Consider the following 25,048-nt stretch of genomic DNA (forward strand, 5'->3'; position numbering starts at 1 on the left):
TGACATCCTGTCACCAACAATGATGGGGTGCCAGAGGTCCTCAGTGCCAGGAGCCCCAGAGCAATGGGGATTTTCCTGGTGCTGTGCATGCTGGTGAGCACACAGGGGGCACGGGTGGGGTGGGGACTCCTCGGGGCAGAGAGCGTGGGGACATCGGTGACGCTGCGGGCAGGAGGCACGGGTACAAGGCGGGGAAAGGAGCACACGGGGACACCCTGGGCGGGGGGGACAGGAGAGCACGGAGAGGAACAGGGGGCACACACGGAGCGGCTGCGGGGACACAGAGGGGAAGGGGAGAGCACAGGGACACCCTGGGGCCAGGGACAGGAGAGCACCGCGAGGAAGAGGAGCACACACGGAGCGGCTGCGGGGACACAGCACTGAAAGGAGCGCACAGGGACACTCTGGGGCTGGGGACAGGAGAGCACCGAGAGGAAGGGGAGCGCACCCGGAGCGGCTGCGGGGACACGGCGGGGATGCAGCGCACGGGGCGGGGACACGCGTGGGGCAGGCGGGGGTGGCCGCGGGGTGCGGGGGGGTCGGGGTGCGGTGCCGGCTGCCATTGGCTGCGCCGGGCTGATGTCACGGGCTGCTGTCACTTAAAAAGCTCCGCGGCGCCTAACGGGCTGGGACACGGGCTGGGACAGAGCCGGGACACGGCCGGGACGGGAGCGGAGCGGTGCCCGGTGCCCCAGCCGAGCGGCCCCGCACCTGCCCCGCACCTGTCCCGTATGAGCGGCTCCCGGAGCGGCGCCGCGGCCGCGGAGCCCCGAGCGGAGCCCCGAGCGGAGCCCTGAGCGCAGCCGAGCCGCCCCCGCCGCCCCGGGGCTGTCGCCGGGCCATGGCCGCGGCGGGGACGGAGCTGCCCGGCGGCAACGCCAGCGCCAACCAGAGCGCCGCCGAGCCCACGGTGTCGCGGGACGTGTGGACGGTGGGCATGGGCATCCTGATGTCGCTGATCGTGCTGGCCATCGTCTTCGGCAACGTGCTGGTGATCACGGCCATCGCCCGCTTCCAGCGCCTGCAGACCGTCACCAACTACTTCATCACCTCGCTGGCCTGTGCCGACCTGGTCATGGGACTGGCCGTGGTGCCCTTCGGCGCCTGCCACATCATCATGGAGATGTGGAAGTTTGGGAACTTCTGGTGCGAGTTCTGGACCTCTCTGGACGTGCTGTGCGTCACGGCCAGCATCGAGACCCTGTGTGTCATTGCTGTGGACCGGTACTTCGCCATCACCTCCCCGTTCAAGTACCAGAGCCTGCTGACCAAGGGCAAGGCACGTGTGGTCATCTTGGTGGTGTGGGTGGTGTCGGGCCTGACCTCCTTCCTGCCCATCCAGATGCACTGGTACCGGGCAGACCACGAGGACGCCATCCGCTGCTACCAGGACGAGATGTGCTGCGACTTCTTCACCAACCAAGCCTACGCCATCGCCTCCTCCATCATCTCCTTCTACGTGCCCCTCGTGGTCATGGTCTTCGTGTACGCCAGGGTCTTCCAGGTGGCCAAGAAGCAGCTGCAGAAGATCGACAGGAGCGAGGGGAGGTTCCACACCCAGAACAAGGAGCAGGAGCAGAAAGGGGGAGCCGGGCACCGCCGCTCCTCCAAGTTCTTCTTGAAGGAGCACAAGGCCCTCAAAACCCTGGGCATCATCATGGGCACCTTCACGCTGTGCTGGTTGCCCTTCTTCATCGTCAACATCGTGCACGTCATCCAGGACAACGTCATTCCCAAGTACCTGTACATCCTCTTGAACTGGCTGGGCTACGTGAACTCCGCCTTCAACCCCCTGATCTACTGCCGGAGCCCCGACTTCAGGTACGCCTTCCAGGAGCTGCTGTGCCTGCGCAGGTCCGCCCTCAAGATGTACGCCAACGGCTACTCCAACAGCAACGGCCGCAGCGACTACAACGAGGAGGACAACGGCTACCCCCTGGCCCCGGATAAAACCTGCCAGCTGCTCTGCGAGGAGGGCTCCTTCCCTCGCCCCGAGCACTTTTTGCACGGCAAAGGTACTGTGCATGGAGGGGAGGGTGCTGGGGGCTCAGGAGGGGGTGGCACAGAGGAGATTTTGCAAGGAAAATCACCCTTCTTTCATAATAATAGTGATTCTTTTATAGAGAGCGACTAAAACCTAACAGCTGGGAGAAACCCCAAACTCTGCCAAGCGTGGCTGGCCCTGGCAGGGCGGAGGGGCTGCTGGCAGCCCCCCAGGTTTGGGGCACAATCCGGGGGTCTCTTAGCAGGGAGGGGGATGCCAGGCTGTGCAGAATGCTCGTCCTCGGGGGGACTATCTGGCCGTGGCCGGGACTGAACTGGCCTGGGACTGAGCTACCTCATGACCTTGATGGGAGCAGGACCCCCCTGCCCCGGTGGGACTGCTGCCTGTCCCCTTGTCACCACCCCGCTGGTGGCTGCGGGAGCCCTCCAGGCCAGGAGGGCACCTGGGGCGGGGGGTGGCAGGACTGTCCAGCCCGGGGCACTTTGCGGAGAGCCCTGGATTTGATCTGCGACAAGCCGGCGGGGAGGGATGCAGGCAGCGGGGCAGACCGGGGCTGCCGGCTCTGGGACAGTTTGGTCACAGCCCAGAAACTGCGAATGCTCTGGGGGGTTTTGCTTTGCCAAGTGCTACAGGACTTTCTGTAGGGGGGAAAAAAAGAAAAATAACGATAGAAATAAACGGAGCGTCTGCCTAGAATGTGAGCCTGTGACTGTGGGACTCAGGAATGTGGCACTGGGAAGTCGGGTGACACGCGGCTGCAGTCACAGCCCAGCCAAAAGCTCGTAAAGCGCCCGGTTTGTTTAACCGCAGGGCTCGGATGACAGCGAGCCGGGGCAGCTGGGACGGAACGAGGCTCGGATTGTCCGGGGCACCCTGGAAACGCCGCTCCGACCGCGGCACGGCTGCAGGACCCTGGGGTTGGTGTGGAGGGGGGTTTGTCCCGTGTGCCAGGCTGTGCCAGGGGTGCCCGGGCAGGGTCGGCTGCGGGACAGGAACGGATAGGATAGGATAGGATAGGATAGGATAGGATAGGATAGGATAGGATAGGATAGGATAGGATAGGATAGGAACGGATAGGATAGGATAGGATAGGATAGGATAGGATAGGATAGGATAGGATAGGATAGGATAGGATAGGATAGGACAGGACAGGACAGGACAGGACAGGATAGGATAGGATAGGACAGGACAGGACAGGATAGGATAGGATAGGATAGGATGGGAACGGATAGGATAGGATAGGATAGGATAGGATAGGATAGGATAGGATAGGATAGGATAGGATAGGAACGGATAGGATAGGATAGGACAGGACAGGACAGGACAGGACAGGACAGGACAGGACAGGACAGGATAGGATAGGATAGGATAGGATAGGATAGGATAGGATAGGATAGGATAGGACAGGACAGTCCCTGGCTGGAAAGGAACAGCGATTTGGGCTGGGGGCTCACCCCGGTGTGACAGGCTGGACGCGGGGCAGGGAGGGTGTGCAGTGCCGGGAGGGTGTGCAGTGCGGGGTTCTTTCAGGAATTCTCGGGAAAGGGGCAGGAAAAGCTGCTCCCGGCACCTCTCGGGCCGCGGTGTCCCGGGGGATTCTCGGGGCATGCTCGGGCGTGCGGACCCCCCGCATTTCCACGCGCCGGGGATGTTGGTGGCGTTGTCGCATCACGGGGGTGTTGGTGGCATTGTCGTTGCGCTGTGGTCAGTTTGGGGAAGCGGGGCTCGCTGGATGCCCGGGAGACGTGGATGGGTGGCTGAGTCCCGGTGCAGGCGGAGGCAGAGCGGCTTTGGGGCAGCCGTGCCCGTCCCGCAGGAGCCGGGGGTAGATGGGGGTTTGTGGTACCGACACCCCCGGCAGTCCCTGGCTGCTCTGAGGGCTCGCCCCGAGCGCTGGTGCCGGCAGGGCTGGAGGGAATCCCCCGGCCGGGAGGGGACATCGCTGCTCCAGCTGTGGCGACAAACTGCTCTGGCTGTCAGGGCAAAACGCAGCGCTCTGGGAACTCCTGCTGCTCCTTTTCCTCCTTCCCAAAGTGCTGCTGATCCTGCCTGGGGAGGAGGAGCAGCTCCAAGAGCCCTGTGCTCCCCAAGCCCTGTGACTGACTGCGCTCCTCTTGTCCCCTGCGCATCCCAGCCCCGCAGCAGGGACAGGGGATGTGCCCGGAGCCCTTCCCGGCCCTCTGCCCGCCCGTGCCCTCACTGCTGCCCGGGGAGCGGTGCCAGCAGTGCCCCGGGTGCTCGGAGTACCAAGGAAGGGTGCGGTGACACGGTGACACTTTGTGGCGTGAGAGGCTGCGGGGCAGCCCCTGGGATAAACACGGACAGGAGAAGGGCAGGAGAGGGGCTGGAAGGGCAGGAGCAGGGCTGGCAGTCGGGCACTGCTCACTCCGTGCTGCACTGGCACTGAGAGAGAGCTCAGAGGCTGCATTTGCACTGAGAGGGGGCTCAGAGAATGTGCCGGGGTGGGCAGCTGGTGTAGGAGCACTCGGTGCAGGTCACACTCGGTGTAGGAACATACTCAGTGTAGGTGCACACGGTGTAGGTGCACACTCAGTGCAGGTACACACCCAGTGTAGGAGTACAATTGATGCAGGAAAACACGGTGTAGGAAAACACTCAGTGTAGGTGCACACTCAGTGTAGGAACATAGTGCAGGTACACAGTGTAGGAACACACTTGGTGTGGAATCACTCTCGGTGCAGGTACACACTCAGTGCAGGTGCACACTTGGTGCAGGTACAGCGTGTAGGAACACAGTATAGGAACACAGACAATGTAAGAATGGATTCAGTGTAGAAACACACTTGGTGCAGATGCACACTCAGTGTAGGTACACACTCAGTGCAGGCACACATTTGGTGCAGGTAAACACTTGGTGCAGGTGCACACTCTGTGTAGGCACTCAGTGTAGGCACTCACTCTTTTGCTGCAGATGCAATTTAGCTCCGTGCAGGCTGTGATTACCAAACAACACTCAGGGAAATGAGAATTAACCTCTTGATTGCAGAGATCAATATGTCTGCCCTGCTTTATCTCCTCTATCCCTTTATCTGCTGCCAGTCCCTGCTGCTCTGCAATGCCCAGGGCACCCTGGGTTTGAGGGGGCACAGAGGGACTGAGGTGTCCCACAGTGCTGGGGGTCAGGCCAGCCCCAGCAGGCTCCAACCTCCCCAGTTTGAGCCAGGACCCCGTGGCACAGGGAATTCCCATGCCCACATCTCTGTTGTGGTTTGTGTTTTCACTGTGATGAATTATTTGCATTTCGGTAGCACTGGCGGAGCAACAAATAATCCCCATTATTTGTTGTCCAAATAATTGTTCTCTTTTTTTGGCTTCCTCTTCTTACTTCAAATATTGTGGCTGTGGGTAGCCAAAGCTGAGAGATGAGCGAGTGTTTATTTGCAGAAGCACTCCAGCACCCAGAGCACGTGGCTGTGGAAGGGACAGGGAATTTTGGGCTGTTTGCACTGGACAAATGACCTCGGTGCTGCCAGGAAACCTCAAGCTTGCATGGGAGTCTGGGTGTTGAGGAACTGATTTCTTTTCTCTAAGGCAACATTAGTAAAACTGGTGAAATATAAACTGTAAAGTTCTGGGGGCAGCTGGAATCAAAAGAGAGAAATAGTGGAGGGAAAAATATTATGGCATCATCAAAGCCAAACCTTTCCATGGCTGGGGAAAAAAAACCCAAACAACTTAGCCCTGTTAAAATATTTTATATTAAAAAGTTTCATAGACATATTAAAAAATGGAGCATTGGAGTCAGGAGTCGCTGTTTAAATTGGATTTTAGGATTTTATACTGGCAGAGTTGGCTCAGGTTAAGCACATCTGATAAAACACACAGTGGTGACTTCATTTGAGGGAAATCAGTGGCAAACATTACATTCTTCCAGCAAACAGAGCAGGCTGAAGCAAACACTGTGCTGCTGGCTGTACCCTGTGCCACTGCCACAGAGGAGGGGACGCAGCCCCAGGTGTTGCTGCGCCAATGCCACAGAGGAGGGGACACAGAGGGGACACTGAGATTTTTTAAACTTTCTCCATCATGATAAAAAGTGGATTTGCTGCTTCTCCATGCATGCAGTTTCAGTTTTGCCATTTTCCCTATGGCAGGAGCATCCAGCTGAATTTCTGTGCAATATTTCCAGTGTCAGGGAGAGTGGATTGGGAAATATTCACTCGTTTCCTGTCCTTTGTAAGGACATTTTTGCACAAGTGCACATACAGATATGTGTCTGTGTGTATATATCCATTATCTCTATACAGCAATACTCAGAGCTTACATAAACAAGGAAATGGAAAGGGTTTGCTGTGCCAGATAAGTACAGAGATGAAGATCTGTATGTTCAAAACTCCAAGTATTTACTGCAGGTCCTACTGACTGACATGTTAAAATAAAGAGGATTTATGGGATTTATGCTGTAGTCAAGTGTCCTTGCTTAAAGCCGTTTCTCCCATATTTCCCAGCATTTTCCCAGTGAATCCTTCAGGTTTTATTAAAGAAAACCAACACCTCGAGGAGCAGGGAGGAAACACAGTGTGGACAAAAACTTCCTTAATTTATTATTATTTATTATTTATTATTTAATTTATTTTTATTTTTATCTTTAATTTTATTTTTATCTTTATTTTTATTTTTATATTTTTTAATTTTAATTTTCATTTTAATTTTAATTTAAATTATTTACTATTTTATTTATTATTCCAGTGCTTTGAGCCCTGGCAGGGGAGGAGGCTGTGGGTGCTCAGCACTCTCTGGTTTTCCCCTCTCCCACCAGGATCTGCAGACAGGGGTTTCAAACCCACCTGCATCTCTCTTTGGGCTGGCAGTACTCCTGTGCCCCCGTGGCAGCACTCCCAGCAGCTGGCAGGGTTTGGAATTTGGGAGGCCTGGGAGGGAGCTGCAGCTTCCCCATCTGTTGGGGGTTTGGAATTTGGGCTGGGAGAAGGTGAGGAGGTGACCTGTCCTGCAGGAAGGCGGTGGCAGCAGCACTCCTGCCTGCCCCAGGTTGCTTCACCTTGGAGAAGCTCCTGGAGGTGTTTCTCTGGACACGTACCAACTCCTGTTCTCTGCTACCTGGTGTCCTGGTGTCCCTCCTGGTTCAGGTGAGGGTGAGGACAGAGCAGGAGTGATGCAAAGCAGGATGCCAGCCCAGAATGTTGCAATGACCAGGATTTTGTGTCCTCTGTGCCACTTAAGCCCAGGATGAAGCCTTGGCAGCACAGGACACTGTGCCCTGCACATTTTGAGGCTTCTCCTTTCCAGAAACAACAGCAGGGAATTGTTGTGCAGCTCAGACAGGGAGATTGCAGCAGGCGCTTCCTGCCAAATTACAATAATTTGTGCTTTCAAGGGATGGAGAGCCCCAGCCCTGGCTGACTGCAGAAGGAAAAGATCAGCCAGAGCTTCAGCATCTGTGGGGGAGCAGCAGCTACCACCCACCTTTCCCTATCCCTGTTACAACAGGACATTCCTGACAGGGAACATCTCACCTGGAAAGGTGCTTGGGCCTAAAAGGTGCTTAAATCCAGCCCTTATTTCCCCTGAGGATGCAGCAACCCCTCCTGGCTCTGATCCCCCAGGAATGCCAAGGGAAAGGCCTTGGGGAGCCACAGTGGCAGAGCCTGGGGGCTCACAAACACAATCACACTGGGGTTGTGCTTTCCCTTCTCCCTGGGGTTGTGAGGCCCAAACCTTTTCCCTGGGGTTGTGAATCCCAAACCTCCTCCCTGGAGTTGTGAATCCCAAACCTCCTCCCTGGGGTTGTGAATCCCAAACCTCCTCCCTGGGGTTGTGAATCCCAAACCTCCTCCCTGGGGTTGTGCTTCCCTGCTCTCAGAACTCCCCTTGCCTCGGTGCTGTGCCAAAGGGATTTTTCTCTCTGTAAAGCTGTTGGTGCATCTGAAGCCAGCTCTGAGCCTGGCCTGGCTCTCTGGGGGAGCTCAGGAGCCCCTCTGGTGCCGGGGCAGGGCTCAGAGCAGGATTTGGGCCCCGCTGAGGCCTCAGCCCCAGGCCAGGCTGGTTCAGGTTTATCTCAGCATCGCAGGGCTGGCTGTGGTGCTGACACTGTTCCTCTCCAAAACCACCACCAGCAACAACAACTGATGCTTATGAGGCAGAGCTCAGCTCTGAGGGCTGGAGCAGAGGGTGGCAGCCTGATCCCAGCCTTCCCCAGCAGGTGAATGGAGAGGGAGGAAAGCTCTGAGCAGCAAGAACAGATTCCCCTGTGAGCTGACCCAGTTCCCCCACAGACACTTTGGGGCTGCCACCAGCTCTGCTGTGTGCAGACACACTTCCTCTCACTACCACCAGCAGAAAACACACACAGCTGAGACATTTGATCTGAAGGCCAGACTGCAAGAAACTTATTTAGGTCTCCAGTTTTTCTCAGAAGAAAAAGCCACACATTTCCACTCACGTGTCAAACACAACAGGGCGGGACTCTCAGCCTCTGGAATCCTGAAACCCCAGGGATATTTTGCACTGCTTCTGAAGTCTTCAAGGCTGCCTCACAATGTGCTGTCCTGTGGGACCTGCATCCAAGAGCCACCAAGGAGGTCATGTCCTGACAGGCACCATTAATCTGATTCCTCTGTGGCTTTGGGGGTGATAAGAAATGTTTTCAGCAGCGTGGTTCTTGCTTCAGCTGCAAGATATCAAGATGAAGCTGTTCCCACCCGGGGATGAACAAGCATTTCCTTCAGCCAGGCAGAAAAAAAAGAAGATTAAGGAGAGATTTTTCACACTCGCATACACTTGAGAGGAAAAAATATTTACATGAGGGAGAAAGGACTTGGCAGGGGCTCCCCAGAGGCCATTTGCTGTTTATGCATTTCTCAGGCCTGGGCTGAGGCTGCAGAGCCTGAGCCTCCCTGAGCCACTGGGGGATGTTTTAGGGCTGGGAGATCCCTAAAACCAGTGGGGTGGTGTTTGTGAGCCCCCAGGCTCTGCCAGTGTGGCTCCCCAAGGCCTTTCCCTTGGCATTCCTGGGGTATCAGAGCCAGGAGGGCCTGCTGCATCCTCAGGGGAAATAAAGACTGATAATGATAAAACTGCACAACTCTTTTAGGACAGGTTGGGGTGTCCAACGAGGCTCCCATCAGCTCTGCCAGGAAAGTCATACATCCAGCACAGACTGGTGGTGGGAAGAGAAGGAATCTATGGAGGATTGTTACATGGAAAGGTGGATGCAACCAAATAAGAGAGACAAAGTAAAATCCAGCCCAAGGAGAGTGTAAAGAGATGGAGAAACAATTAAAGATGAGAAATCAGTCCTAGGAGGGAAAATGACTCAAGCACCAGCAGGAAACTCAAGAGGCTGGATCCCCTGAAAGGGAGGGAGAAGGAAGGAATGGATTGCAGAAGAGGAAGCAGGGCTGGGAAATGCTGTGAGAGCAGGACCTGCACTTCAGGGCAGGATCTGTGTTTGTGTGCAGGATCCACATTTCAGAGCAGGATCTGTGTTTCTGTGGATCTGTATTTCAGGGCAGGATCTGTGTTTCTGTGGATCTGTGTTTCAGTGCAGGATCCACATTTCAGGGCAGGATCTGTGTTTGTGTGCAGGATCTGTGTTTAAGGACAGGATCCGTGTTTTAGGGCAGGATCTGTGTTTCTGTGGATCTGTGTTTCAGTGCAGGATCCACATTTCAGAGCAGGATCTGTGTTTGTGTGCAGGATCTGTGTTTAAGGACAGGATCCGTGTTTTAGGGCAGGATCTGTTTCTGTGGATCTGTGTTTCAGTTCAGGATCTGTATTTCTGTGCAGGATCTGTGTTTCAGTTCAGGATCTGCATTTCAGTTCAGGATCCACATTTCAGAGCAGGATCTGTGTTTCAGTCCAGGACCTGCCTTTCAGTCCAGGCAGCCTGGCTGGTGCCTGTGCCCTCCCACGTTCCCCTCTGTGCCCCAGAGCTCTGGGGGATCACGGCTGCCTCTGGAATGAGCAGCAGCTTTGCTTCCTTCTCTGGGCTGCCCTGCTGCCTGCCAAGGCATGGCAGGAGGGCGTGGGGCAGGCGTTCCTGCCATGCTGGGGCCGGGGATGCCTTTGGGGTGAGTGTGTGACAGGTACAGAGACAAACCAGGACAGCCGCCTGGCCCTGGGGATAGAGAGGTGGGAATGGGGAATCACAGAGCCACTGAGATGGGAAAGACCTCCCAGAGAACCCAGCTCAGCCTCTGACACTTTGCCAGCCAGGAGAGTTGGAGGGGAAATGGGATTTTCCCTGTGGAAGGGCTGTGGGTACCTGGGATGCTGCTGGGCTTTGGCATCAGCATCACTCCCAGGAGTTTTGCTGGTCTTAATTTGCTTTTTGTTTGTCATCTTGGGGTCTCCACAATGCCAGCCAGGAGCTGGGGTGTGTTTGGGAGGGGACAGGTCAGCGTTGTCACCTCTGCTGGTGTGTCCAGCATGCAGATCTCCCTGGGTGACCAGCGCTGTGGCCCTGCTGTTTCCAGTGCCCCTGGAACACGATCTGTCACTGTCACTGTCACTGTCACTGCCACTGTCCCTTTGCTGAGGTGGCTGATCCATGGGCAGCCCCAGAGGATGAGTGGAGGTTTTGAGGTTTCTCCTTTCCCCAGCTCACTGTGCCCCAGGGAATTCCAGGCTTCCCACAGGAACATGGCAACCCACAGGATGGGGGCATGGGAGGGACCCTGGCTGTAATAGGGATGCAAACCATGGTCCAAATGTCCATTTTTTCAATGGGACACTTCTGAAAGAGATCCTTTGCTAATTATGGAATAGGATTTTTTCTATTTTCTAATAATGGAATAGGATTTTTCTAAAAATACTACCTTGATTAGGCATTGCAAAATTCAGGTGCTTTGCAACATGCATTGTTAAATTTTTCAGGTGTTGTTCTATTCATTACCCAGCCCATGAATTATTGCAAGGAAAATTAAGTTTTAGAGGAAAACCCATGCTGAGTGAGGAAGTTTTGAGTGCCATCACTAGCAGGAGCCCTTGGAGCATGGGGATGTCTGTCCAGGGCCATGTCCACCCTGAGAGCAGCTGCCTGGGTTGTGCAGTCCCTGGGCAGGGATTGTGCTGCTGCTGACACACACACACAGGACTTGGAAAGGCCAAACTGTCCCTCCAGGCTTGGGTGTGACTCCTCAGAACCTCCTCAGCCCTGTCTGAGCCTTGTCAGTGGCAGGAAGAGCGAAAGGCAGCGTGAAGGTGTCACCCTGCTCGTGGTGACAAACAGCAGGGCCCAGATTAGAAACCAGCCTGTGCCCTGGTGAGTCAGAGCCCAGCCCGGTGCCACCTGCCACTGCACCTGCCAGGACCTGCCACTGCTCCCTGCCAGGACCTGGCAGCAGTAGAAATCCAATTTATGTTGTATTTTTTAGGATGAAACCCTTCTCTTCCTTTGCTGCTTTTGGGGGTGGCTGTGAGACAATGAGATCTTCCAGATAACAGAGGGGATGAGAGCTGGACCCTCAAAATCCTTCACTCCCAAATGTGCAATCCAGGTCTGGAAATAGTAGAAAACCATTTTACGTTGTATTTTTTTCAGTCTTTAAAAGTGTCTGCAGCCCCTGCCAGCTTGTTCCATGGACCCTGAGTACCTGCTGAATTCTCCTCCTCCCCGATGGCCCAGGTTGTGTTTGCAGCAGCTTTCCTCCCTCCCCTCCCCTGGGTGATTCATTCCTCGGGCAGTGGAGAAGGCATTGCATAATGCAAATAGGGCTGAAAATGGCAATTTCTGTACAAATGCTCATTCCAGGAACAGCCAAGCCAGGTCCCAGGCTGATAATGGCAATTTCTATACAGATGCTAATTCCAGGAACAGCCAAGCCAGGTCCTCTGGGGCTTTGCTCCTCGAGGAAATAAATCCCTGTGGGTTTAGCCAGGAGTTCCAATTCATTTTTGTTACAATTAATGAGAGAAACTTGTGGATTTACGAAGGGTTTCTCTGCTCTAGTGCAGACCCAGAGATGGTTTATCCTGCTCAGAAGTGGCCTGGAAGTTTTTCAGGCTGTGTCTTTGCAGAAGGAAGGGGTGTCCACTTCTCCCCTGGATAAAAGAATCTGGGACAAACCATAATTTCCTAAATCTGTGTGTCCTGCCAAGGCAGAGGGATTCACCTCCTCAATCTGTGTCTCCTGCCCCACCCCACAGGAATCTTCACCCCCATCCACGGCACCTTCAAAGGATGGTGATGGCAATAACGAGGCCTTTGTTGTTAATAATAGAGACAATCTGGAGAGGAGCTGCTGAGGGATTACAGGGCTGCTGGACTGGTTTTGGGGGTGAGAATAATGGAGCTGAATAAATGTGTGGAGCGGAATAAATCCCACCCGCTCCTCCTTTCATCTTCCTTACATGGAGTTCACTGAAGTTTGGCTTGCAGTCATTTATGGGAGGCTCAGTTATCATTCCCACACCCCTCTTGCTGATTTCTGTGCACAGAAACCCCTCTCATTGCACAGCACAGGGGTTTTTGGGCCACTTTATGTGATCCTGAGCCCTGCTCTGCCCTCCTGCCTTTGCAGTGAGCCCAGGGCCAGGTGTGGAGGAACCAGAGGATTCCCCCAGCTCTGGGCTCCTTCAGATATCAGTGCTGTTGTAACTATGAATCTGATTTAAAATAAAACACGCCTGAAAATGTCCCATATCGGACCCTCAGAGGGCTGTAGTGAGCTCCTTGAACTCTCCTCCCATTCCTGCACCAGTCTTGGCACCCCCCATTTCCAAGTGAGGTTTCAGGTGACAGCTGGCCTCCTCAACCTCCCTAAACAGGAGGGAAATCACAGTAAATAAATAACCAAAATGAAAACTTTGTGTGCCCCTAGCATCCTGCCCCTGCCATTTGGGCACATTCCTGCACTTTTCCTCCTGCGAGGAGTGTCTGTGTCGCTGTCAGCCCCATCTCTGGGGTCAGGATTTGCTGGCCCTGCTGCTGTGCTCAGAGCTGGGTTTGCCCTGAAAGAGGCTGTGAAAAACGCCAACATCTTGTTTTTTAAACTTTAAAAGTTTAATAGTAATAAAATGGTTATAAAAATAATAATATAATTAGAGTAATAATAATTTGGACCATTTGGATTAGGACAATATGAGACAGTAAAAACAAACAGTTAAGGACAGTCCAGGTACCTCTTTCTGGGAAAAAGAAGCCCGAAAAAGGACCCACGTTAACAGAGGATTAACCCTTAAAAGCAAGAACCTGTTGTATATTCATACATGATGCATACATTCCATTCAAACACAGAATTCTGTCTGGGCAGTGTCAGCTTCTTCCACTGAATCCTGACAGCATCGTTCTACAGAATGAAGTGGGAAGAAGTTCATTTCTCCTGATAATGGGGTAATAAATTCTCTTTCTCTGAAAGATTCAGGTGTCCTGTGGCTGCTATCTCAGTGCTAGTCCTTGCTTTAAAAAAATGTCTTACATAGCATCGTTTCTATTTTAACATTTTGTTATAACCTAAAACTATATTTAACACACTACTTAAGAAAATTAATACAGCATAACTTTCTAGCACAATACATATAATATTATTAATTTTAATATTAACTTCATTTTAACAATAACTTTGTAACACAACAGCCAGCAGCTGTTCAATATTTCATTTAATTATTTTAATATTATTGCATTATTATTATTATTATTATTATTATTATTATTATTATTATTATTATTATTATTATTATTATTTTATTTATTTATTTATTTATTTATTTATTTATTTATTTATTAATAATATGGAAATCCAATCATAAAATAGGCATTTTTCACAGGGGGACAAGGCAAGCCCAAGCTCCAGCAGTGCTGCTGCTGGCAGGGGCACAGAGCAAGGGCTGCATCCATCAAGTGCAGCAGGTCACCGTGACCGGAACCATGAGATCACCACCACAGGCTCCACCCCGCAGGGAAATCTTTTTATATCTCCTGGCAGATGCCAACCATTTGCTCAGTGCCTGCAGCAGGGGCTTGGCAGGGAGCAGGGCAGGAGAGCCCAGCCCTGGTGCTGTGAAAACAGGCTGTGTTTGTCCAGGTGTGATGGGTAAACAGCCCTGGGTGCCTGGCCCTGCCTGGCTGCTGGCTGTTGTGTCTGCCTGTGATAGCATCAGCACCTTCTGCCAGCCCAGCTGGGCTGTGCTGAGACAAAGCCTGGGCTGAGCCCAGCCAAACCAAAGCTTGGTGTGAACCCAAGAAAAGCAGAGCTTGGGGTGAGCCCAACCAAACCAAACCAGAGCTTGGGGTGAACCCAAACAAACCAAAGCTTGGTGTGAGCCCAAACAAACCAGAGCTTGGGGTGAACCCAGCAAAACCAAAGCTTGTTGTGAACCCAACCAAACCAGAGCTTGGGGTGAGCCCAACCAAACCAAACCAGAGCTTGGGGTGAACCCAGCAAAACCAAACCAAAGCTCGGGGTGAGCCCAGCAAAACCAAAGCTTGGTGTGAACCCAAACAAACCAAAGCTTGGGGTGAGCCCAATCAAACCAAACCAGAGCTTAGAGTGAGCCCAACCAAACCAAACCAAACCAAACCAAAGCTTGTGGTAAGCCCAACCAAACCAGAGCTTGGGGTGAGCCCAACCAAACCAAGCTTGGGGTCAGCCCAACAAAACCAAAACTTGGTATGAACCAAACCAAACCAAAGCTTGGGGTGAGCCCAGTCAAACCAAAACTTGATGTAAGCCCAACCAAACCAAAGCTTGGGGTGAGCCCAACCAAACCAGAGCTTGATGTGACCCCAGCCAAACCAAAGCTTTGTGTGAACCCAACCGTGCTGGAGCCTTTCCCACCCATGTTCAGCCCTGGGAGTGTTACCAGGCTTTGGCACAGCTCCTGTGCTCCACCCTTTGATGTGGGTGAGAGAGATCAGGGAGAAAAATCAGGATTTTCTCTCAGCCAGTAGCAGCTGCTGCCATGAGTGATTGCCCAAGGAGATTTTAAGAATGGGGTTTGAGCTCTGGAGCAGCGTTGGAAACTGTTAGTGGGGATGTGGTGCACAAGAGGCCAGCTGGGGCTCTGTCCCTCTCCCAGCCCCTGTAATTGTGCATTTCTGACCTGCTTGTCACTGATTTAATGGATGGAAGATCCATGAAACTCCCCAGGAGCAGCATCCTCCAAAATCCGGTGATTGAACCGTGAGTTGGAATTGCCAGGAATTGCAGGAATTGCCAGGAATTGCAGGAATTGCAGAAATTTTCCCTCCTCCAGGATGAAATAAATGTGTTTTTTCTGGGATTGCTCCTGTGGGAAGTGAGTAACAGGGGCAGTTTGAATCCCTGAAGTTCCCTGAGGAGGGGATGGAAGGAGCTGATGGATGCTCCACCCTGGGCAGGGAATTTCTGAGGGGCAGGACATGCTGCTAAGCCTGCAAAAGAAGATTTTCTCCTTGTCCCCAGGTGGGAGACAGCAGCATGAACAGATGGAGAGGATAGCCTTGGTTTTTGTGCTGGGAAGCAAAGCCCTGGCTGAGCACTGATTTTCCAGGCACTGTTGGAATTCCTAGAATAAAAATCCTTCTGCATTTCGCCCTGACACTGAGATATTTCACATAAAGCAATCAAGCTGACCACCCCACGTCCATTTACAAGTTTTCCAGGAACTCCTCGGGGCAGTCAGAGGAAATCAGAGTCCAGAGCTGAATTCCACAAGCGATGACGCCGAGCCTGGGGAGGGATTTTCACTGCTGGAATCCAAATGTCCACAAATGCTGATTTCTTACAATGTGGCATGTTTCTGGTGTGGATCCCCCTCCAAGCATTCACAGGCACCTGCTGATAATCCCATTTCTGTCAGATCCCTGGCTCTCTCCCACCTGGAGGATCATTGTTTGCTATTTTCTTGTGAGGATTTGGTGGTGTCTCCATGTTTTTGACATTCCTGAGCTTGGCACACAGCAGTGCTCCAGCCTCTGTGTGTCACAGGGCTGCAGGAACTGGGAGGGAACCCTGGAGATCATCCCAGCATCCCACCAGAACCCCCTGCCCACAGCAGGGACAGGGAGAGCAGCCAGGCAGAGCTTTGTGCTTGGGATGGGGCAGGAGGGAGCTGAAATCCCACCCCAGATCTTCCTTTGTGTGGGTGGAGTCAAGGCAGGTGGAGGAGAGAATTCAAAATTCCATCCCAGATCTTCTTTGTGAGGAGCCCAAAGGCAGGTGGAGAATTCAAAATTCCATCTCAGATCTTCCTTTGTGTGCAGCCCAAATACAGGTGGAGGAGAGAATTGAAAATTCTGTCTCAGATTTTCCTTTGTGTGGAGTCAAGGCAGATGAAGGATAGAATTCCAAATTCTATCTCAGATCTTCCTTTGTGTGCAGCCCAAAGGCAGGTGGAGAATTCCAAATTCCATCTCAGATCTTCCTTTGGGATAAGCTCAAAGGCAGGTGGAGAAGAGAATTCAAAATTCCATCTCAAATTTTTCTTTGTGAGGAGCCCAAAAGCAGATGGAGGAGAGAATTCAAAATTCCATCCCAGATCTTCCTTTGTGAGGAGTCAAGGCAGGTAGAGAATTCAAGATTCCATCCCAAATCTCCCTTTGCGAGCAGTCCAAAGGCAGGTGGAGAAGAGAATTCCAAATTCCATCTCAGATTTTCCTTTGTGAGCAGCCCAAAGGCAGGTGGAGGAGGGGATCTGTTGTTCCTCCAGGGAGAAGGTTGTTCTGCTCATTGTTAACTTGTTTGGCTTGGGTTTAAGTCCTGTGTTAGTTGGAATATCTGCAGAGGAAATTGGGTGTGAGCCAGGCTTAGGGACACATCTACACTGTGCTGGCATCACACCAAGAAAAGGAAATTACAGTGCCACAAGGCAAGGCAAGGTGTTGCCTGCATTGGTTTAGGTGGGATATTGGGATTAAATCCTTCCATGTGAGTGTCCAGGGAAGGGTTTGGAGCCACCTGGGACAGTGGGAGGTGTCCCTGCCATGGCAGGGGTGGCACTGGGTGATTTTAAGGTCCCTTGCATCCCCAGTCATTCCATGGTTCTATCCCTGCTCCCTCTGTTGGGATCAACATCCAATCTGCTCAGTGATTAAAAACCACACAAGACCCAAAGCAAACAATGTCCTTCCATTTCCCAAAACTGAACAGAGGAAAAAACCCCTCAGAAAAGCTGGGGCAGGGGAAGGAGGGGGAAATGGGGTAACAGAGCTTTTAAAATCCTGTTGCTTTGCAGCTGTTCCCACCCTGGCTGCCCTCCAGAGGGACTTGGATGATCTCTGCCTGGAAAAAAAGGAGTCCTTCACGTCCATCACTGGATGGGGACATTATTCCTCAGCAAAGGAGATTAAAATCCAGGTTTGGGGTTTAGGAATGGAGCTGCACCAGTGTGGAGCCAGGGATCTTCCCTCAGGTGGATTTGAGTGATATCCCAGTGCTGGTGGGAGTGAAGGGCACAGAGGACTTGGGTCTCCAGAGCAGTTTGACACCAGCCAGCAGTAGATATATGGAGGTTATTTTGGTGCTTGTTCATGGGGAAAGCTGTGCTAAGAACTACCTGGGAATTTGTGTCCCAGTCTGGCTTTGTGGCTGCTGGACCAAGAGCCCAGCCGGGCTGTGCTGGGCTTGGCACAGCAAACTGGAAGGGATGAGCTGGAGTTTTTCCTTTCCTAGATAAAAGTCACCATAAACCAGACTAAATCTGGGACTGGGGCACTCTGGGGTTGTTTTTTGTGCTACACCTTGGCTTCCTCTCAGGCATTCACAGGTTTTTCTCTCCCCTTGAGCTGTGCAGGAGCACCTGATGGTTCCTCTCCTGTTGCTGAGCCCCGGGGCTCCTCTCACACCCTGCACTTGCAGCAGATGCTGTTTAAACGTTCCAGGAGGAGCTGTTGGCAAATGGGGGATGACAGGTTGCAGAAACAGGATAAAATAGCAGGAGTCTCCAGGGAAAGCTTGGAGAGGCAGGAAAGGAAGGGGGCACAGTCTGGAAGGGGCTGTGCCAGGCCTGGCTGGGTTGTGAGACCCCTGTGGAGCTGCAGGCGGTACAGGGCAAGGCTGGCAGATTTTCCTGGCTCCTGGAGGGCTGGGGCAGGAAATTCTGCCTTGCTCTGCCCTCATTCCACCCTGAATCCTTGGATTGCTTGGGGAGGAGCTGCTCAGTGCCTTGCGGAGAGCTCCATGTCCATGGACATCCAGCTCCCATGGAGATTTCACAGGGCACAGGGCTCAAATGGAGTGAAGCAAATCTAACATTTATGGAATCAGAGATTCCCAGAACGGTCTGGGTTGGAAGGGACTTAAAAATCATCTCATTCCACCCCTGCCATGGGCAGGGACAGCTCCCACTGTCCCAGGGTGTTCCAGGTCTCATCCAGCCTGGCCTTGGGCACTGCCAGGGATCCAGGGGCAGCCACAGCTGCTCTGGGCACTCTCAGGGCCTGCCCACCCTCCCAGGGAAGGATTTCTACCCATCCCTTGCAGTCTGAAGCCATTCCCCATGTCCTGTCACTGCTGTTCCTGCTGATTTGCAAAACCACTTAGTGCAAAGCACTGAGACAACCCACAGGGAATTTGTTTTCCTCTTCATCCTCTCCTTGACCCCCTGGGAAACGTCCCCTGGGAGCCATTTCAAGCTCCTGCCGTGACTCTGTGGGCAGCAATCCATTCCCATTGACTGGGAAGGGAATTCTGACTTTCTCATCAGCTCCTCACCCTGTGCAATGGCTGTCCTTGAGCCTGGGATTAATTAGGACTAATGACCAAAAACGTCATCATCATCATCAGGCTTCCACCTCTCCTAGGAGTGTCTGAACCAAAACAGGGAATGTAAAGGAGAGGATTCCAGCTGGAAAGTTGCTTTGTGGGATGTGGATGATCCATCCTGCTGAATCCAGGATTCCCACAGGTGACCAGGCACTGCTCATTACCAGAGCCTGCAAGGTTTCCTCGGCCAACTTCTGTTTTCAGTATTAAGCTTTGCCTTGTGAACCTTGAGGAACTCGGCTCCCAGGGCAGAGGAAATGTTGGAAGGGGTCAGGCGAGCTGTGCTCTGTCCGTGTCACTGGGAGCAGCCAGCAGCATTCCAGGACAACATCTGATTTTGTGCTTTTACGAGGCAGATGTTTGGGAGAAGGGCTGTGCTGTTTATTCCAGCTGCCATCTCCCAGCCCCGCTCCCTCTGCACAGAGCAGCCCATAAATAAAAATCCTTGGGATTTTGCCACCATTTGGGCAGCCCTGCCTTCCATCAGGGCCTGCTGCAAACCCCCTCCCCCTGCACCTCACTTTTACAGGGGAATAAATCAGTGAGGGCTAAATCCTCTCTGAGAGACACGAGGATAAATCCGGAATGGCCGCGCTGACATCGGCGCCGCGATGGAATTGTGAAGGGGGTTTGATTCCTTCATTTCAGAGTCCTGCTGCTGATTTCCTGCAAAGGAGTTTGGTTCCTTCATTGCAGAGTTCTGCTGCTGATTTATTGCAAAGGAGTTTGGTTCCTTCATTGCAGAGTCCTGCTGCTGATTTCCCACAAAGGAGTTTGGTTCCTTTATTTCAGAGTCCTGCTGCTGATTTCCCGCAAAGGAGTTTGGTTCCTTTATTTCAGAGTCCTGCTGCTGATTCACTGCAAAGGAGCTCGGGCTCAGCGTGTCCTGGGACTCAGCAGCAAGGCAGGGCTTGCTCTGGGGTGCAGAGCTGATGGCAGAGCAGTTCCATGGGTTTTGCTGGAATTGATTCACAGAATTCGCAGAATGACACAATCACAGAATTCACAGAATCACACACAGAATTCACAGAATCACAGAATCCACAGAATCACACAGAGAATGCACAGAATTCACAGAATTCACAGAATCACACAGAATCACAGAATCACACAGAATTCACAGAATTCACAAAATCACACAGAATCACAGAATTCACAGAATCACACACAGTCACAGATTTCACAGAATCACACACAGAATTCACAGAATCACTCTCAGAATTCACAGAATCTCACAAAATCACACAGAATCACACACAGAATTCCCAGAATCACTGGGTTGGAAGAGACCTTCAAGATCATCGAGTCCAACCCAGCCCCAGCACCTCAACCAAACCCTGGCACCCAGTGCCACATCCAGGCTTTGTTAAACACACCCAGGGATGGTGACTCCATTCACCTTCCTGGGCAGAACATTCCAGAACTCCTATAGACTGTGTGGCCTGGATTTGGAGCACCACAAAGTCATTATTGTGACCATCTTGTGGTGAGATATCCAGGAACTTCCTTTGTTTTCCCAGGAAAAGCCAAACCAGGATCTCAGCCCTGCAGGGATGGGGGTGATGAGCAGCACCACCATAATGAGCAAAACTCCCCAATTACAGCAGCAGCAATTAAACCCCAGTGGTGAGGGATGCAGAGCCTTGCTGAGCTCCGTGGCTCCATTTCCTGAGCACAGAAATGGAATTATTTTGGATCTTCCCATTTAATCTCCACCAGTGCTCTGCCCTGGGAGCTGTGGGAGAGGTTCAGGTTTCCTTGGAAGCTGACAAGCACCATCTATAGGATTGCTGCAGAAGAGGCCTCGAGCTGCCAGCTGATGGAAAAGGGCAGAGGAATTCACCCTGGATTTCCAGATTTGTTCTGGAGAAACCCCAGTGTGCCCAAAGCCACAGCTGCCCTCATCCATCCTCCATGGGTGGGGCATTGCCCACCCTGGATGAGCTGCTGCTCCTTGGTCCCCTGGGGGAATGCTGCCTGTGGAATTGCTGGAATTGCAGAGCTGGGATTGTTTCACACAGGGATTTCCTAAAGGGCTCATAATCTGCAAAATGTCCAGTTTTCCTCGGGAATTGTAAGGACAGGACAAGGGGGAATGGCTTCAAATCAACAGAGGGGGAATATTGGGAATAAATCGTTCCCTGAGAGGGTGGGGAGGCCCTGACACAGGTTGGGAAGGAAGAAGGGGAAGAAGGGAGCAAGGAAGGAAAAAAGGAGGGGTAAACACACTTTCAGGGCAGATGGAGTACAAATAATGCTTTTAAAGAGATGCTGGCAAGGGACACCGGTGCAAATCATCCCTGTCATGTTGGAACTTCATCCTTGATTTGCACAAGAAATACAGCTCCAGTTTGGATACCCAGAATTCTTCCGAGAGAGGCATTGTGTTCCCAAAGAACAGATATGGGGTTTTTTTTCCCTCTCTGCAGATCCATTTTGGCTTTAAAGCTATCTTCTTCTCCTACACACACAGATGATAATCTTTTACATGTCCTTATTAAAAAAATATCACTTCCAGAAAATAAAAACACTGGCATATTCTGTACTTGTTCCTTTCTCTATCTCCGAATTAATTTCCCATTTTTTCATCTGCCTTGTCAGTCATTTCCTATCTCCACAATCAAGGAAAGAGGTTTAATCTCTCTCCTGGCTTTGGCATCCGAATCCCTCCTCTTTCCCAGCCTCTCTGTGCTAAATTAATGCTGTTTTTCCTTTCCTTTCCTTTCCTTTCCTTTCCTTTCCTTTCCTTTCCTTTCCTTTCCTTTCCTTTCCTTTCCTTTCCTTTCCTTTCCTTTCCTTTCCTTTCCTTTCCTTTCCTTTCCTTTCCTTTCCTTTCCTTTCCTTTCCTTTCCTTTCCTTTCCTTTCCTTTTTCCTTTCCTTTCCTTTCCTTTCCTTTCCTTTCCTTTCCTTTCCTTTCCTTTCCTTTCCTTTCCTTTCCTTTCCTTTCCTTTCCTTTCCTTTCCTTTCCTTTCCTTTCCTTTCCTTTCCTTTCCTTTCCTTTCCTTTCCTTTCTCCATTTCCACTTCCGTTTCCGTTTCCTTTCCCATTTCCATTTCCATTTCCATTTCCTCCTCTTTTCCAACCTCTCTGTGCTAAATTAATGCTGTTTTCCTTTCTCTCTGTTCCCCACAGAGATCCCTGGGTGCCCGGGAATGGTGGAGAGCTGAACCAACCTCTGTTCCTCACCGCCCTGAGCTGTGAGGGCTCTGCAGAGATGGAGTGGGGGCACAGCTTCTCCTCCCTGAGCCAGGGGATGCTGTGGGAAGTGACTGCCTTGGCAGGGTCCTCATCCCAACCCATCACCCACCACGCAGCACCTCCAGGAGAAGCTGGGCAAGGACCACCACGGGACCAGGAGAGGCTCTGAGAGCCTTGGAGGACACCAAGAAGCCACAGGAACTGAAGGAGGTGGTTTGGACATTTATCCAAACCATGACAAACGTGCTGAGGGGTTTTTCCCCTTGGAAAAGCCTTTGCAGAAGGGAGCACCAGGCGCAGTGTGGGCTCCAGCTGGATTGGAAGAGGCACAGCCAGGTCTCACAGCAGGTCGGGAGCCCAGCAGGTCATGGCAGCCTGTCCTCTGCTGGGTGGGGATCCAGGTGCAGCAGGAATCTGTCCAAGACCAAGAGACAGGAGCATGGAAGATTCCTGCGATTTATTCTGCGCTTGTTTCTCCTTCTGGTGTCTTCTCTGTCTACCTCTTCTCCTCTAAGAGCATGGAGGGCCCTGACTGTCCCCAAGGAACAGCAGGAATGGGGTCTTTCTTCTCTCCTTGCTCCAAAAAATCTCCAACTGCCCTGCCTCGGCAAGGCTGGGACCTGGCAATCCTTCTCCTTGCAGGAAGTCCCATTTCAGCAGGACCAGCCACCCTTGGGAGCCAGGATTTCCCACCTGAGGTTCAGAATGAGACAGAGCACCCGTGACAGAGCATCCCTGACAGAGCATCCATGGCACAACATCCATGGCACAACATCCATGGCACAACATCCATGGCACAAAATCCATGGAAGAGCATCCATGGCACAACATCCATGGTAGAACATCCATGGCACAACATCCATGGAAGAGCATCCATGGCAGAGCATCCATGGCAGAACATCCATGGCACAACATCCATGGAAGAGCATCCATGGCAGAGCATCCATGGTAGAACATCCATGGCACAACATCCATGGCACAACATCCATGGCACAACATCCATGGCACAACATCCATGGCACAGCATCCATGGCACAACATCCATGGCACAATATCCATGGCACAACATCCATGGCACAACATCCATGGCACAATATCCATGGCACAACATCCATGGCAGAGCATCCATCTCTCTCCTGCAGCTGTGGGAAGGAGCACACCAAACTCTTGACTTTGGATTGTGGGAAACTCACTAAGCAGACAAAGAGATGGAGTGACTTGTGGCCTCAGGCAGAAAACAGCAGGAAAAACTGGCTGGAAACCATAAAAACATGCACCTTGGACTGGCAGGTGGTGGCCCAGCTGCAGCTCTGTGGTCACTGAGCTGGTACTGAACTGTGGGAGCCCCATCTCAGACCTTCCCCTCGGGCTTCCAGCTGCAGAACTTTCCCTCCAGTGCAATCCTATTTATTTATTTATTGTGAAGCTGCTAAAGGAGCCCCCTGCAAGGCCAGGCTGGGCAGGGCTTGGAGCCACCTGGGACAGTGGAAGGTGTCCCTGGCCATGGCAGGATGGGAATTAAATGATCTTTAATGAATTAAATGGTCTTTAATGAATTGAATGATCTTTAATTAATTTAATGATCTTTATTGAATTGAATGGTCTTTAATGAATTGAATGATCTTTAATGTCCCTCCCGACCCAAACCATTCTGGGACTCTGTGATTCCATGGGGAGCAATCCCTGGCAAGGACAAGTGCTCAGCTCAGCCAAGCCCAGCTTACTCTGGCAGTGGGGGATGCTCCAGTATTGCTGTGGAATTGTACTGGGAACGTGTGGGGAACGGGGAACTGAGCTCTGCCCTGCCTGGCATCCCAGCCAGGGGCTGGGGGCACACGGGGGGCTGGCATGGGGGGCTCTGGGTGCAGCTGGAGCACCAGGGGAGGGTCCCAGCTCTGCTCCTGTCACTGAACAAACTGCTCCCACAAATAAAGAATGGAAAGTGCTGCTCTTCCCACTCTTCTTTATCCCAGCTGCCCCTGGCTGTGGGCACACAGGAATGCCAGGGCAGTGTGGGAGGGCTGGATGCAGGCAGGAAAACCAGGGGGGTTCAACCAGGGGCAGAGCCCTGCAGGGATTCCTGGTGGTGCTGGTGGGTGATGGGTGCCAATAACTCCAGAAAAATGGGCTGTGGGACCCGGCTGAGCAGCAGCAGGGCCCTGGCTGTGGGGCTGCAGGAGCAGGAGGCACCAAACCAACCCAGGAGGAGGAGAAAAGAGGGTGATGAAGGTGCTGAAAGCCAAACCAACCCAGGAGGAGGAGAAAAGAGGGTGATGAAGAAGGTGCTGAGCATCCCAAGGGCTTCACAGGATGGCAGCAGAGGAATCTGCAGTGCTGTGGCATTGTGCTGTCCCCCGGGCTGGTTCTTCACCCAAATCTCCTTAAAATCTCCAGATCATCCCCTTAATTCCATCCCTGCTGTTCTGCCCCTGAGCCAGGGCAGGGTGGCAGTGACAGCATTGCAGCTCCTCAGCAGCCTTTGGCAGGGGAAAAATCGGTCCCCAAACAAGGAAAGAATCAAAATGACACATTTCCAACTGAATTGATGGCGAGACAATTAATCATCCCAATTAAAAGCAGTGGAGAACCCGGAGAGCCCTAATCCATAAAGATGCTGCAGGCAGCAGCACCCTGGGGCTTCACACTGCCTGGGCAGGAGCTGCAGGCAGCACTGCCAGGGGAATTTGGGAATTTTATCATAGGAGAGCCTGAAAAGGAGAAGTTGGGAATTTTATCCCAGGCCAGCTTAAAAAGGGAAATTTCGGAATTTCATCACAGGACAACCTGAAAAGGAGAAATTGGGAATTTTATCACAGGCCAGACTGAAAAGGAGAATTTGGGATGGATTTTCCCCCAGGATGGATTTCCTCCAGCATGGATTTCCCTCAGGGTGGATTTCCCTCCAGGATGGATTTTCCATCAGGATGGATTTCCCTCCAGGATGGATTTCCCTCCAGGACGGATTTCCTCCATCTCCCAACCTTTCCCTCTGGATTTGCAGATCTCTGGGCTCAGCCCTGGGTTTGGGACTGGAGCAATGCGAGCTTTGTTTGCCAGGAGCCCACACAAGCCCAGACAAGTGTCCAGACACCTTCCCGAAGCTCCTAAATCCTGAGAGCCGAGGGCTGTGAGCAGATGGCTGCCATAAACCCTCTCTTCATCCTTTCATGGTGCGAGGGA

General features: G+C 52.3%; 1 protein-coding gene across 1 annotated transcript; it reads left to right on the forward strand.

Moving 5' to 3' along the window:
* Positions 1 to 657: 657 nt before the first annotated feature.
* ADRB2 (adrenoceptor beta 2) lies at positions 658 to 23,410 on the forward strand. Its single transcript, XM_059483929.1, has 2 exons — positions 658 to 2,015; positions 21,803 to 23,410. The coding sequence occupies exons 1-2, from the start codon at positions 842 to 844 to the stop codon at positions 21,835 to 21,837; spliced, it is 1,209 nt and encodes a 402-aa protein (XP_059339912.1). The 5' UTR covers positions 658 to 841; the 3' UTR covers positions 21,838 to 23,410.
* The last annotated feature ends 1,638 nt before the right edge of the window (positions 23,411 to 25,048 follow it).

This window comes from Ammospiza nelsoni, chromosome 16 (genome assembly GCF_027579445.1).
Source record: "Ammospiza nelsoni isolate bAmmNel1 chromosome 16, bAmmNel1.pri, whole genome shotgun sequence".
Lineage (NCBI taxonomy): Eukaryota > Metazoa > Chordata > Aves > Passeriformes > Passerellidae > Ammospiza > Ammospiza nelsoni.

Bases quoted from the DNA above. Each gene is read 5' to 3' on its own strand.
- ADRB2 (XM_059483929.1), top strand. From the start codon at position 842: ATGGCCGCGGCGGGGACGGAGCTGCCCGGCGGCAACGCCAGCGCCAAC. The intron at 2,016-21,802 runs GTACTGTGCATG...TGTTCCCCACAG, and splicing joins GCACTTTTTGCACGGCAAAG to AGATCCCTGGGTGCCCGGGA.